Source organism: Humulus lupulus, chromosome 4, assembly GCF_963169125.1.
Source record: "Humulus lupulus chromosome 4, drHumLupu1.1, whole genome shotgun sequence".
Lineage (NCBI taxonomy): Eukaryota > Viridiplantae > Streptophyta > Magnoliopsida > Rosales > Cannabaceae > Humulus > Humulus lupulus.
Genome location: NC_084796.1, coordinates 126,635,767 through 126,651,817, shown reverse-complemented (window position 1 = coordinate 126,651,817; position 16,051 = coordinate 126,635,767). Strand labels below are relative to the sequence as shown.

The window sequence follows — 16,051 nt, the reverse complement described above, 5'->3', positions numbered from 1 at the left end:
ATTTCCTTGTATCTGAGAAGAACTTCCAGATTAATAGGAAGGACGCCTAATCGGAAGGAATCAGAATTTTTCTTCTATGATCGATCGGTATAAACATCAATAACTTCGAATTGGATTAGTTTCTCCTCAACAAATAAGTGCTTGGGCCAAAAAAAGTCCTACCTAATGGAGAAATAATTGGAGAGGTGACAAAACCCTACACTTTTCATTACAAAACCAATAAACCTGAAAAAGATGGCTTATTTTGTGAAAGAATTTTTGGGCCTATAAAAAGTGGGATTTGTGCTTGTGGAAATTATCGAGTAATTGGAAATGACAACGAAGGCCCGAAATTTTGTGAACAATGCGGAGTCGAGTTTGTTGATTCTCGAATACGAAGATATCAAATGGGTTACATCAAACTGGCATGCCCAGTAACCCATGTGTGGTATTTGAAACGTCTTCCTAGTTATATCACAAATCTTTTAGATAAGCCGCTTAAAGAATTAGAAGGCCTGGTATACTGCGATGTGTGATTTGATAAAAATTATGTTACAAATGCATAATGAGAAACTGTCATCCCATTCAATCGAATTAGGATGTCCCATATTTGACATGTCTCTTGGTAAAAGTAACATGAAACTCCTAAATTGATGTCCTTTCATTTTTAGTACTAATTACTAAAAATGGAATTTCAACATTGATGTTAGATTGTTTTGGATCAGAGATAAGATAGAGGAAGGAGAAGTAGAGCTTGAAAAAGTACCAAGTGAAGAGAACCCTACTGATGTAGGTACCAAAGTTCTTTCAGTCAGTAAGTTCCAACATTGCTTGGAACTACTGAACATTTTCTTTATCTAAAGGTAGCTGGATCACTCCCATGATATTACAAGAAACCTTTTCTATGGATTAAGGTTGAATTTGTGGGAATTGTAATCCATAGAAAATATTTTTAACAACATGACAGTTAAAGTTGTTATGTTGGTTTGTATTCGGTTACGTTATTTTAGTGCACCAATGTTACTTTAGTCTTTTCTTTTTGTTGTAAGACTTCTATTTAAGCCTTGTAATCTCTTGTACTTTGTGTAACACAAAAATTCATATTGTATTAGTGTGAGTGAGAGAGTTCAGAGAGAAAAAAGAGTGTAAGAGAGTTGGGGAAATTTGAATCCAAGATCAGTGTTCTTAGAGAAAAACTCGAGTTGAGTTTTTGGGAAGTGATTTCATCTAGTCTCTTGGTGGTGCACTAAACTGAAGTTCAACATTGTAATCAACTTGATTAATGGAGAAAATAACTAAGGGGAGTAACAGGAAGTACGCCCTTTGTTTTGGCCCAACTTGTACAAAATCTTGTGTTCTTTATTGTTTCAATTTTATGCTTTTAATATTTGGTTTATTGCTTGAATTGGTTTGATGAAATTTAACTTGTTTACATTGTGTTTGTGTTAAGTTCTCTGATGTAAATTTACAACACCCGATGTAATTAAAGTTGATGTTATTACATATATAGTGCAAGTCAACTACTACATTATAAATTTGTGTTTGTATTGGAAAATGATTCTTTTTTCTTTTAATTGTTATTTTGATGCAAACACTGATAGATTGCAATAATATATCCTAAAAAGGTAGATTCCTTTCACAAATTCATGTAAAATTGATTCCCCCCACCCACAAAACCCAAAAAAAAAAAACCCTTTATAAATAATTTTTGAAAAAACGTTACACATGGGTATGATAATTGAACTAATTTAATTGCTCACTCAAATAATACGTAGTTTAGCTATTTGGTTTCGCTGCGTAACCCATAAACGAAAGAAACGACAAGAAGGCTTATTAAATGAATGTATTATGTAAAGTATTAGTAATAAATCATGATTTCACCGAACCAAAAACAAGTGACCCTGAAAGACACAGCAGAAAAACAGTGAAGCTGAAGCAGCAAATGGGGTTAGACTCATCGTATGGTCACGTCCAACCAGTGACGAAAAATCACGTTCGACAACTCACCCAACATTCGAGCCTACGTGGCACAAGATGGACCAGTCATCTCATCATCCCCTAGCATAAGAGCTTAACAAGATAATTATTTTATTCAGATAAAAAAAGATAATTATTTTATTATTCTTTCTTAAAAATAAAATATATTATTAACTTACGAGGGGGTGGCCGACAAAGGGACAACTTGATTTTGTGGACTATAACATCACCGGCCTCTCAACCGTCCACGTGTTCTCAACGGACTCTTACGATCCCTCTTTCACGTCTGTACGGTCCTCTCAAGTGTCAGGCTCCCTTAGAAAAACCTCTTCAAATCTCTCTCTACCGAATTTACATCTACGGTCACTACTCGCTATATCCGCGGGAACAGTCGGTTATGGTAATGCCTAGTGTGGCGTGCTGCCCCTTTGGCACACCCACATAGGGCCATTTTGTTAATGAGCATGCCTTGGTGCTTGATCATTAGTCAAGTCTTGCACCAAGCAACCTCATGGGATAGGGTAGTGGCAGTTTTGTAATATTGCATATGTCTCCCAGACAAAAATCATATATGTTCCTGGGAAGACTTTATTTCCCTAAAAGGCTCCTTAGGGGGAGGTGACCTGGTGACTTAGGGAAGCACCATGGCCATCAGCAGATAGGGGCCAAAGCTGTGTACTCCCTTGCCCTATCAATGCTATATATTAATGAAATAACATGTATCCATACTTGCCCCTGTGTGCTTCCTTGTTGCTTATGTGTTGCTTGTTTATTAGCTTCGTTGGGCCACTGCGTGCCATTTGTCTTGTTGTGTGCTTTGTGTTGTGTGGACGTTCCTAGGAATGACTTGCTTTGTGCTTGCTCATACTTCGTTATTGCCCGTTGCATGTCCGAGATGTGTATGTGGCTAACCGATGAGTTTGTTTGCCTGTAGGTGTGTGTTGTAGGCTGACTTGCTAGCTTGAAGAGTCTGCAAGTGCCGCACGTTCCGTCTAGTTGGAGTACCCAAATAGCCGGCCCGTGACAGTTGGTATCAGAGCCAAGTTAGAAAGCGCTTGGCAAAAGACACACTATGGTGAGCAACACTCTGAGGATCGAAGCTCTTGAGAAGCGAGTAGGGGAACTAGATGGCCTGGATGAGCGGGTCAGGGATCTTTCCTCTGCAAGTCAGGACTCAGGATCGTCAGATGCAAACAATCGCAGTGCTGCGCTGGAAAAGGAGAATGATGTTCTCTTATCTAGAATTATCGCGTTGGAGAAAAGAAACACTCCAACAAGTACTTCTGTTTCCCCTCAGTGGGAAGAGCGCATCGCGGCAGTGGAGCGCATGCTGAAGGAACAAGAAGTTTCCATAAACGACACGACGGAAGATTGCAGGGAGGCAGTCGGTGTGCTCAGAGAAGAAATGACTGAGCTATCTACCAAGGTAAACCTGACCATGAGAGCGGTTGGGAATGCCCCTGCAACAGGGCCGATAGGTATGGAATATGGCTGAGCCAAAGTACCCGAGCCGAGGCCCTATAATGGGGCCAGAGATGCAAAGGATTTGGAGAATTTCCTCTTTGACATGGAACATTACTTTAGAGTCGTGCGGGCCGATTCAGAAGACAGAAAGGTTGCCATGGCTACCATGTATTTTTCGGGAGATGCCAAGGTGTTGTGGAGGACCAAGTATGATGACATAGAGAATGGCAGGTGTACCATCACATCTTGGGCGGACCTGAAGAGGGAATTAAAGACGCAATTTCTGCCAGAAAATGTAGCTTACATAGCTCGTCGCCAGTTACGAGAGCTTAAACAAGTCGGGACAGTCCGAGAATATGTAAAGAGATTTTCGGGACTGATGCTCGATATTAAAGACATGTCCGAAGTGGATAGGTTCTTCTGCTTCCTCGAGGGATTGAAACCGTGGGCCAAGCAAGAACTTCAAAGACAGCGGGTGTCTGATCTGGCCACCGCTCAAGCTACTGCCGAACGCTTAACAGACTACACTTCGGAGAGTAGCCTGCCGAAAAGGGCTACTCCTTCAGCCAGCTCAAGTAGCGCCGGGAGTAAGAAGTCTGGGAAGTCCTGGCAGGGTAAGAGTGGGGGAGAGAAGAGGACAGCTGAGTCCAATTCGTCCAGTGGGACAGATGTTGCTGCAGGGAAGAAGCCGCTAGCTTGTTGGATTTGCAAAGGCCCACACAAGTCGGCAGTTTTCCAATTTCGGGGCAAGTTGAATGCCCTCATCGGCCAAGAACAGCAAGGCGAAGGAGAAGAGGAAGAAGAAGAGTACGCGCACATGGGCGCTGTCCGCCTGTTGAACGCTCTCAAGAAGCATGGCGAGAAAGGGAAGAAGACCCTGGGGAAAGGGCTAATGTTCGTGGATGCCGCTATCAATGGCAAGCCTGCCAAAAGCGTGATGATTGATACTGGCGCCACCCACAACTTCATCTCTGAACTCGAAGCAAAGCGACTGGGACTAAAGCTGGAGAAAGATGCAGGCCGCATGAAAGCGGTCAACTCCAAAGCCTTGGCCACAACTGGCGTGGCTAAAGGGGTAAAAGTGAAAATCGACACGTGGGAGGGGCAGACGGACTTGGTGGTCGTCCATATGGACGACTTCGATGTAGTTTTGGGAATGGACTTTCTAACCGAGAAAGGTGCCATTCCAATTCCTGCCACTGGAAGCTTACTCATAATGGGAGAGACTCCTTCAATGGTATCTGCAAAGGTGAAACCACCCCCCTGGTGTGAAGCTTCTCTCAGCTTTACAGTTCAAGAAGGGTGTGAGGAAGCAGGAGCCCACTTATGTAGCTGTACCCACCGTGTTTGAAGAAGTAGTGGAAGAAATTGTTCCACTAGAAATTACGAGGGTCTTAAAGGTGTATGGGGATGTGATGCCAGATAAACTCCCCAAAGCCTTGCCACCAAAGAAGGGGATTGATCACCAGATAGAGTTGGTGCCCGGAGTGAAACCTCCAACAAAAGCGCCATACAGAATGGCACCCCCTGAGCTAGAAGAATTGAGGAAGCAATTAAAAGAGCTATTGGAGGCAGGCTTCACTAGACCGTCGAAGGCGCCATATGGCGCACCGGTGCTATTCCAGAAGAAGCACGATGGGAGCTTGAGACTGTGCATCGACTATAGGGCTCTCAATAAGGTGACAGTTCGCAACACCTACCCCATCCCTCTGATCGCTGATTTGTTCGACCAGCTAAGTGGAGCCAAATACTTCACAAAGTTGGACTTGAGATCGGGCTACTACCAGGTGAGAATTGCAGATGGGGATGAACCAAAGACTAATTGTGTTACTCGATACGGAGCATTTGAGTTTCGGGTAATGCCGTTTGGGTTGACAAATGCACCTGCTACCTTCTGTACACTAATGAACCAAGTATTCCACGAGTATCTAGATAAGTTCGTGGTGGTGTACTTGGATGATATCGTGGTTTATAGCGCCACGATTGAAGAGCATCAAGAACACTTGGCTCAAGTGTTTCAGAAGTTGAGAGAGAACCAGCTATATGTGAAGCGAGAGAAATGCTCGTTTGCACAGGAGAGCATCAAGTTCTTAGGCCACGTGGTGGAACGTGGTCGTATTTGTATGGATCTGGAGAAGGCGAGGGCAATCCAGGAATGGAAAGCCCCCACAAATGTGAAAGAACTCCGCTCCTTCTTGGGCCTAGCCAACTACTATAGGCGATTTGTGGACGGCTACTCAAGAAGGGCGACACCCTTGACCGAGCTTCTGAAAAAGGGTGTGATTTGGGCGTGGACTGACAAGTGTGCTGAAGCGTTCAGGAGTTTGAAAGAAGCCATGATGAAGGATCCTGTTCCTGCCTTGCCAACTATTAGCAAGCCCTTCGAAGTACAGACAAATGCATCAGATTATGCTCTGGGAGGGGTACTAGTACAAGAGGACCACCCGGTCGCATACGAAAGTCGCAAGTTGTCTGAAGCTGAGAGGAGGTATACTGCCCAGGAGAAGGAGCTCCTCGCAGTTATACATTGCTTGCGAGTGTGGAGGCATTACTTGCTGGGATCAAAGTTCGTAGTGAAGACGGATAATGCAGCTGTGAGTCATTTCCTTACTCAGCCGAAACTGACCCCTAAGCAGGCTCGATGGCAGGAGTTTGTAGCAGAATTTGACTTTCGTTTTGAGCACAGGGCAGGACGCTTAAACCAGGCAGCTGACGCCTTGAGTCGCAAAGCGGAGTTGGCGACTCTAAAGATCATGGCTAGCTTGTCGGCTAGCGTGGTGAACACTCCACTCAAGGAATGCATTAAAGAAAACCTGGAGAAAGACCCAGTTGTCAGGACCATCCTGAAGCTCGTAAAAGAAGGCAAGACTCGCCAGTTCTGGGTGGATGATGATCTTCTGTGGGCTAAAGGGGGGCGCTTGTATGTTCCAAAAGCTGGAGATTTGCGAAGGACATTACTAAGTGAGTGTCATGACACTCTGTGGGCAGGTCATCCAGGGTGGCAGAGAACCCATGCCCTCTTGAAGCAGGGATACTACTGGGCACAAATGCGAGACGATGTAGTGGAGTACACCAAGACCTGTCTGGTCTGCCAGCAAGACAAGGTCGATAGGAACAAGACACCTGGGTTGTTGGAGCCCTTGCGAGTCCCAAGCTGACCGTGGGAGAGCGTGTCGCTTGACTTTATCACCAGTCTTCCGAAGACAGGAGATTTAAGTGCGATCTTGGTGGTCGTGGATAGATTCTCGAAGTATGCAACATTCATCCCAGTGTCGAAGTACTGTTCGGCAGAAGAGACACCCAGACAATTTTTCAAACATATTGTCAAATATTGGGGAATGCCCCAGAACATCGTCAGTGACCGAGATGGAAGATTCACGGGGACGTTTTGGTCCGAATTATTCAATCTCTTGGGGTCACAACTGAATATTTCCTCGAGCTACCATCCGCAGACAGATGGGCAGACAGAAAGATTTAACGGGATGTTGGAAGAGTACTTGCGCCACTTTGTCAATGCCAATCAGAAGAATTGGCCGCAACTACTCGATGTAGCTCAATTTTGTTTCAACTCTCAAAAGAGTTCTTCGTCGAATAAGAGCCCTTTTGACGTTGTTAATGGACAGCAACCACTGTTACCCCACACAGTGGACGAATATCGCGGTCGGAACCCGCGAGCCTTTCACTTCACAAAAGACTGGAAGAAAACAACAGAGATTGCCCGAGCTTATCTAGAAAAAGCCTCAAGAAGAATGAAGAAGTGGGCAGATCAGAAACGCAGACCACTGGAGTTCAAAGTAGGTGACTTAGTGTTAATCAAGCTGAGGCCCGAACAGTTGAGATTCCGAGGGGACAAAGACATCAGACTCGTTCGCAAGTACGAGGGTCCGGTCTCAGTCATCTCAAAAGTTGGCCTAACTTCATACAAAGTTGACCTACCAGCTTGGATGAAGACACACCCGGTCCTTCACGTCAGCAACTTAAAGCCGTATCATGAAGATCCAGCAAATCCAGAGCGCAACCAGTCAACCAGAGGAGGAGTCATTGTTCAGCCAAAGAGCAAGCGTCAACCTGAAGAAATCCTGGCGGAAAGAACGGTCACCACTGACCGTAAGAAGCATAAAGAATATCTGGTAAAATGGAAGGGGCTCGCTGATGACGAAATCAGCTGGGAGAGGGCGGAAGACTTGAAGAAGCTCACGCAGAAGATTGAAGATCTACAGGCTACTTCGTCGAGGGCGCCGAAAGATTAAGTGGGGGAGAGTGTGGCGTGCTGCCCTTTTGGCACACCCACATAGGGCCATTTTGTTAATGAGCATGCCTTGGTGCTTGATCATTAGTCAAGTCGTGCACCAAGCAACCTCATGGGATAGGGTAGTGGCAGTTTTGTAATATTGCATATGTCTCCCAGACAAAAATCATATATGTTCCTGGGAAGACTTTATTTCCCTAAAAGGCTCCTTAGGGGGAGGTGACCTGGTGACTTAGGGAAGCACCATGGCCATCAGCAGATAGGGGCCAAAGCTGTGTACTCCCTTGCCCTATCAATGCTATATATTAATGAAATAACATGTATCCATACTTGCCCCTGTGTGCTTCCTTGTTGCTTATGTGTTGCTTGTTTATTAGCTTCGTTGGGCCACTGCGTGCCATTTGTCTTGTTGTGTGCTTTGTGTTGTGTGGACGTTCCTAGGAATGACTTGCTTTGTGCTTGCTCATACTTCGTTATTGCCCGTTGCATGTCCGAGATGTGTATGTGGCTAACCGATGAGTTTGTTTGCCTGTAGGTGTGTGTTGTAGGCTGACTTGCTAGCTTGAAGAGTCTGCAAGTACCGCACGTTCCGTCTAGTTGGAGTACCCAAATAGCCGGCCCGTGACACCTAGCCCCCACTATGGTTATTTTCGTCTTTCAAGAGCGCGAGGGGGCATCGCGGTTATTCTATTCATAATTTAGGGGTAATTTGGTCATTGAAATTAAAAATATTGGAAAAGGATAGGAAGTTTATTGAGGAAGAAGATATGTGGGGATATTTGTCAGAGTTTCAGTTAAGAAGCTCTCTCTTCTCTCTATCTGATTTTCTCTCTTACACTCTCTTGCCACTCAGAAACGCACGCACGATCGAATACTAGAGAATTATATATATTAGATAAAATAAAATAATATAGAAACAGTGAAGAGAAAAGCATTCAAGTTGGATAGCTTTAGCGAATGTGATTTTTTTATTGATTCATTTTACTGGAAAATTGAGCGGCAGAAGATTTTACAAATATTGTTGAAATGCAAGACGTTCACTCGATCGGAGGCGGGGGAAGGTTTTTCGCGGGAAGCGGCGGTGGCGGCGCCGCTGGAGACCGCAGGCTGAGACCACATCATAATCATAATCAGACTCAACAACAGGCTTTGAAGTGTCCGCGTTGCGACTCGCTCAACACCAAATTCTGCTACTACAACAACTACAACCTGTCTCAGCCGCGCCATTTTTGCAAGAACTGCCGACGTTACTGGACCAAAGGCGGTGTCCTACGCAACGTTCCTGTCGGCGGCGGTTGCCGGAAGACTAAGCGTTCAAAGCAGAAGTCTTCGTCGGCGTCAGTGACAACGGCTCCGGAGCCGCGTCCGCCGTCTCAGGATCGGAAATCAAACTCTCACTCAAGCAGCGAGAGCTCAAGTTTGACGGCAACGAACACTAACGCCGCCACTGAAGCGGTTTCAGCGCCATCGGCGAGTTTTGGTTCAAATTTGCTCAACGTTAACCAGGAATCGAAATTCTTTGTTTCGCAGAGTACGAATCCGAGCTTTGAGGCGCCGGCGTTAATCGAGCAAAGCGGTTCGGATTGGGGAATTTTCTCGGATATTGGGAGCTTTACAAACTTGATCACGTCGTCATCAAACGGAGGTGGTGCAATGGCGGCTTTCGAATACAATTCCATCTCCGATATCTCGATCTCTCCGTTCAGATTGAATCAACAAGGTCAAGATCATCATCATCAGGCTCCGCAGAGCCAGACATGGCACCAGCAAAACACTAAGACGATGAACGTGCTTACTGATCAGGATCAAGTGAAGGTGCAGGAGATCACCGGTGGGTTACTCGACGAGACGTCCCAAGCTGATCTATGTGTTTTACAAGATAGATCCGACGGTGGAGTATTCGGATCCATGGGAGATTGGCAATCCTGCGGTGATCAAGGCCTCTTTGATCTTCCTAACACCGTTGATCAAACATATTGGAGTCAGAGTCAATGGACCGATCAAGACCACACTAGTCTCTATCTCCCGTAAATCTCTCACCTTTTAATTTTTTTTAATTATTATTAAAAAAAAACTCTCAACGTCTTAAATTACAAATCTATAAGATAAAAAAATCAGAGTTTTTTTTAAGCAAATTATGAATATGACTGTTTTTGTATGTAAATTTTCAAAATATTTTTTGTTTATTTTTTCTCGGTGAATTTGGGGTTGATCTTGGTAAGTACTTTGTGTAAGTTGTAACTAACTTTCAACGTTTTTTTTTCGCCTTTATTTCTAAGTTTATTATTATTTTGAATTTTGGGAGGGGAGAGTTTTGTTGTCTAATGTAATGTATTTTGATTTAAAAATTATTATAAATGTTAATCAAATATAGAGAAGAATATATATATCATACTTTATTAATTTGTCAAATAGTATTAATTTATTTATTTGTTGCAGATAAGAATATGCAGTATGACTTAGCTCTTCATAAAAATCAATATGATATTTAATCAAGTCTTATAAAATATGTTATAAAGTGGTGTAATTAGATTTAGTGGGCTTTAATCACTCACGAGTCAATCACATACTCGTCAAAACTACCACGTCAGCAGTCGGTTGGAGGCGGTGCGTGTGTGTTTGTGTGCGGGGTGAGTGGGTCCCCTAATTGGTAGTGATGAGTCCCCATGCGCGATTATGACTCGACGTGCGTTTGAGAGGGAGAGGTGTTTAAGTGGGGCCCATAGGGAAAGCAGGGGCATGGTACTCGAATCGTTGTGGCCACGTGGGCATTCCCGATTGGTTCAACGGTAAGTGAGAGAGGTCGGTTTGTCTTTGGCTCATTCTCCAATTGTTGTTGCTTTATGATCTCAGTCACCTCACTTCAATTCACGGCTTAGCCAGCTACTACTCCTAGTATTAGTATTAGTATTAGTATTAGTAAGTAATAATATCATGTTAGGTTTCGCACTCTTTGGGATTTTGTAATCGAGTGCTGATTGTGTGAAATGATGATGATGTGATGACGTGGTGACATACTCGTGGGTTTTGCTTGGGTCCCACTCGTTAGGTTTGGGTGGAGATGTGTGTGGGGCCCAACGGGAGAGCTGAGTGCAGAAGTGGTCTCCCCTGAAAGTCATGCATGTTAGCTAGCTTGATTTGATTTTCAGTGAGCCATTGGGGCCCTAAAATGCAAAAGGCCAGTTGGTGGAGTCTGCCCTAGAATATTTTTGAGAAAAACAACGAGTTAGTGGCATATTTGAATATTATTTTTTTATTAGTATCATGTGTTTTACTTTTTAATAGAAAATATATTATTTTGGGGATAGTAGTTTGAAAGGGTATATTTAAGTCATTAACTAATATTTTTATTGTAAAAATTGGTAAGTAGTTGATGTTTTTTAGATAATTTTTTTTAACGGTAAAAATCATAGTTTACACTAATTTGGTGTGATTATTTGTCACCAATTATGTGTAAAATGTGATTTTTATAGCAAAAAAAAATAAAAAAATTATTTAGTGACTTAAGCATAATATTTCAGTTGCTACCAAAAAAGTTAATTAGTACAATCTTACCAGCTACTATTTATTGTTGCTGTAAATTTGGCTATATCAATTAATCAAATTTATAAATAATAACTAGGATTGTTATAGTGGTGATCGTTTTTGTTGTGTTTTCATAATGTAATTGCTTATGAATTTGTTTGAAATTAACGTATTGGCCCACTTAAATGTCACGATGCATAAGCCAAAGAAATTATACAAATTATTAAGGTCATTTATAATTTCGGATTAATGACTAATTTTTCTTTTACGACTCACGAGAGTGCGAAATTTGTTTTTTCGAATGGAACGATTATATATATATATATATGCATATTATAGTTGATTAGAAAAATAAATAAAATTACGATTAATGTCGGCTGTTTAGATTGTCATCATGCATGTTATGTTTGGTGCCAATGTTGTTTTGTTTTATTGGTATCAATAAGTGATGTTGTATGCCTTTCAGCATAAATGCAACCAATTTTCAGTTTTGGAATTTTGTCTTTGATATTGACCGTGATCGTGCAGTTCAGTAGAATTATGGGGTCATTGTGTTTTGTTTGTTCCATTGTGTTTCTAGCTAATATGAAGTTTTAGAGTAGTTTGTGTGTTAATAATATGCCAATAAAATTGGAATGGATGGTAACATGCCACATCTACACAGTTCATTAGATTAGTGAAACGTATCGATGAAATCATATTTTATTAAATGAGATTGCACTGCATTGAGAGTGAGAGTCAGTGTTTGAAGCTTCTTCTTGTCTTTGTTTATTAGTTTGTATAGATGTGTTTGCCTATGAGTTGTGGCACAAAGACGTGGAAATTGGAACTATATGAACCATATATTTGATATTTGGTGATTTAGTACCATATATTTGATATTTGGTGACTTAGTACACTAGCTCGTATTTGACATGGCACTCTATAGCTAGGGTAAACTTTGACGTAGTACCGGTAATTAGTTCAAACGGGTTTTGTCAGAAGGGTGTGAAGGTGTGCTCAATTCTCAGCTCACGACTCGTAATGGAAAATGTGAGTTTATGTGCATCAAAATATCCTATATTGATAATATATGCCTAACTTATAAAATATTACAAAATTATGTTCAAAATAGAACTTTGAACGAAATTGCTCGTCATCTTCATTTCTTTTTCTCCCTCTCTTTTCTCCTCTCCACCTACACGGTGCTCTCGCATCCAAGCTTCTATATCTCTGACTGCCGATCTTCATAAACTAGGACCACATTCGATCAAGTTCTTCAGTAAAATATTAACTTAAAGATTGATACTATTAGAATCAAGGCAAACAATCAAGTTGTTAACTTAAAAACTCAAAATTTGAATCTATTAAACCCACAAAAATCCTTATGTGATGATTTGTATATATTTAAATGAATATTATATATATATATATATTTTTTGAATTGTTCTATTTATTATGTTTTCCCAGTGTTTGTAATTTTTTTGTATTTATTTTTGTAAATCTCGAAATCTAAGTTTGATGTTACTTTTTCAATTTTTTGATACATTTCGATACAAAATTGATGTCAATTTGATGAAATCTTCATGCATATGTTTTCCAAATATTTGAATTTCAATTAAATCGATGTAGAACGATGTCAAATTGATGGTGCAGCAATACTTGAGTTTAGAAGAAATATACCAAATTAGTTAGAATTTAATCAATATTATATTATGATATTTGGTTAGTTGTTGAATTGTCTATGTTTTATGCTTAGAGAGCTTATTGTTTAAATGGGTACTCAATCGGTGGTTTTTTTTTGTTTTCTGAATTGAACGCCAACAGGGAACAAAACTTCATTAAAAGATAAATGACCAACATATTACACACAACAAAGAAGGTGGTGTTAGATTTGTAAATATTCTAGGCAATCTTTCATTACGATAGAATAATTCTCATGTATATCCTTGGCATAACTAATGCCTTAATTATAGCCTAACTTGTAGTCTTACATTATCATTGTACATTGTATATATGTTTACTAAAATAAATGAAAAAAACACGGAATTAATTTCCTTCATAAAAGATTTGCCCAGAATATTTACAAATCTAGCTGTTGTCAATGTTGTTGCCACCCGACATGTAGCAATTAGGGGTAATCAGTGACAAACCATTAAGGTCTCGTACGAGAAGTCTAGTCTGGTCAAGCCCCGAGGACCTTCGAGAAGTCTAGTCCGGTCAAGCCCCGAGGACCCACTCAGGGCGAGGGTGTCCAAGCGAAGCCACGTCCTGAGCTAGACTTTTCTTAGTCATGGACCTCTACGAGTAAAGCCCCGCCCCGAGTCATGTCCTCGGGGCGAGGATGTCTTCGGGTAAGGCGTCCCGAGATGCCATTTTCACTCAACACATTCCCTAAGTCTAGGACTCTAGTCTTTGGACATGGAATTGCTGCCAGATGTCAATCATTGTCGGTGTGGACCTCGAGAGCATCATCTGAAAAATTTTGGTGAGCCTCGATTAGTGGTGTCGAGTTTGTACATTCGACAATCGACATTTCCTACGACGCCGTCTAACATAGGCAAACGTGCGCCCACCTTGACAGTCACGGATATGTTCCCCATAAAGTTGGTGCGTGACTTCCTGAAATGGGCCCCATAGAATCTGCATGGGCCAGTCTTTATTTTAGCACAACCCCTTTATGTATTAATTTAGCATTAATACTCTGAGTACACTGACTTAGTGGACTCCCATGAGAACATCATTGTGGCTACGGAACAACATGTCCATTACCAAAAGCCACAATCCATCCGGAGGGACAGGGAGAGGCAAGAACACGAAAAATTTTGTCATTTTCATAACGATATAGGGCACCACACCAATGAGTGCTGCCAGCTCAAAGATGAGATTGAGAACCTCATCAAGTTGGGACACCTCCACCAATATGCTCGAAGTGGGCCTCGCTAAGCTTCGACCCCAGCAGCGGTAATGCCTACGCAACCCGCTGCTCTACTATCTCCGAGCCCAGTACCCCTAGCTCCGCCACAACAAACAACAAATAGGCCCCCTATAGTGAACGGTAGAGTAGGGACTATCTTGGGAGGACCCCACTTGGGGAGCACTTTTAAGGGCTCAAAGAATAGGTACGCGTGAGCCTTAAACCACGACAATGAGGTGCTAGCTTTGGATCATTTTCCAACCCAGATGTCGCGGATGACTGACCAAGTCATCACATTCTCCGAGGACGATGCTCAGAGAGTTCACTTTCCGCACTATGATCCTTTAGTGATCGAGAATCAGGTATCAAATAAGATGGTGACTAGGATCTTGGTGGACAATAGGAGTTCAGTGAACCTCCTGTTCAAGTCTGCTTATGAGAAGTTTGGGCTGACCACAAGTGACTTGTCCTCGTGCACATCGACTCTTTATGGATTCTTGAGGGAGGGTCTTATACCAATGGGCCAAATTAAGCTACTTGTGAAATTAGGGGAAGAGCCTCACCATGCCTTCAAATATTGCACTTTCGTAGTGGTTGGTTGTCCCTCTGCGTATAATGCCATTTTAGGGCGTCCAACTTTGGTGGAGTTTGGTGCCGTCACCTCCATTCGACATCTGTGCATGAAATTTCTGACGGACTCGGGAATCGGTACGGTCCGAGGTGACCAAAAGGAGGCGAGGCAATGCTACAACGTTTCCCTTAGACAACCAATAATGGTAGTTGAGGAGGTGGTCCAAGGACAGTGTCTTCCTGAGGACGTAGAAGTGTAGGAGGTGTTGGCTAAGGAGGCCAATGAGTTGGACCCGCAGGTTCAAGAAGAAAGGGCGGTCGAACCAATGGAGGAAGTCGAGGAGTTAGCTCTCGACACGGCCACCCCTGACAAGAGAAACAAAATTGGGAAAAATCTAGAGGAAAAAGTTTGAAACTCGCTCCTAGCCTTCCTTCGGAAAACAAGGATGTCTTCGCCTAGTCTCACTCCGACATGACAGCCATTGACCCAAATATCATTTGCCATGCATTTAATGTTGCTCCCAACGTCGCTCCAATCCAGCAGAAGCGGAGGACGTTTGATCAGACTTGAGCGGAGGCCCTAAAGGCGGAGGTGGACAAGCTACTCGCGAAGGGTTTCATCCAGAGTGCACAATACCCCAAGTGGGTATCCAATCTGGTCCTTGTGCCTAAGCCAAATGACACCTAGAGGACCTACATAGATCGATCAGATGGTCGACGCCACCTCCGAGTACAGACTCTTGTCTTTCATGGACACATACTAGGGATACAACCAAATTTCCATGCATGTCGCGGATCAAGAGCATACCAGCTTTCGGATAAACAAAGGAATCTACTGCTACAAGGTGATGCCCTTTGGTCTGAAGAACGTTAGGGCCACCTACCAAAGGCTCGTGAATCGTATGTTCATAGGAGACATGCTGGTGAAGTCTAGAATGGCTCCCAATAACGTGAGGGACCTTACGGAGGTGTTCTCGGTTCTTCACAGGTTTGGAATGAAGTTAAACCCCCAAAAGTGCCCCTTTGGCGTGGAAAATTCCTGGGTTTCATCTTCAGTGCTCGCAGAACAGAGGACAACCATTAGAAGATTAAAGCACTGATCGACATGCTATCTCCTCGAAGGTATAAGGACGTCCAGAGCCTTACTGGGAGGATCGTGGCCTTGAGCCACTTCGTTTCGAAGGTGACGGACAAGTGCATCCCATTCTTCAACATCCTCTGGGGTGGACAGAGGTTCGAATGGACAGGGGAGTGTGAGCAAGCGTTTGAATAGTTAAAGGCAAATATGGCAAACCCTCCCATCCTATCAAAGCCCATAGACAAGGAGCCCCTCTTGCTCTACATGGCTGTCTCTGAGAATGCCATCAGTGCCGCGTTAGTTTGCAAAGAAG

The 16,051-nt window shown here is 42.8% G+C and overlaps 1 protein-coding gene and 1 pseudogene across 1 annotated transcript; both read left to right on the top strand.

The window, feature by feature from the left end:
• Positions 1-437, top strand: part of LOC133830790 (DNA-directed RNA polymerase subunit beta-like) — a 3,985-nt pseudogene extending 3,548 nt beyond the window's left edge.
• Positions 438-8,440: 8,003 nt separating this feature from the next.
• LOC133830789 (dof zinc finger protein DOF5.4) lies at positions 8,441-10,068 on the top strand. Its single transcript, XM_062260866.1, has one exon. The coding sequence runs from the start codon at positions 8,696-8,698 to the stop codon at positions 9,698-9,700; it is 1,005 nt and encodes a 334-aa protein (XP_062116850.1). The 5' UTR covers positions 8,441-8,695; the 3' UTR covers positions 9,701-10,068.
• The last annotated feature ends 5,983 nt before the right edge of the window (positions 10,069-16,051 follow it).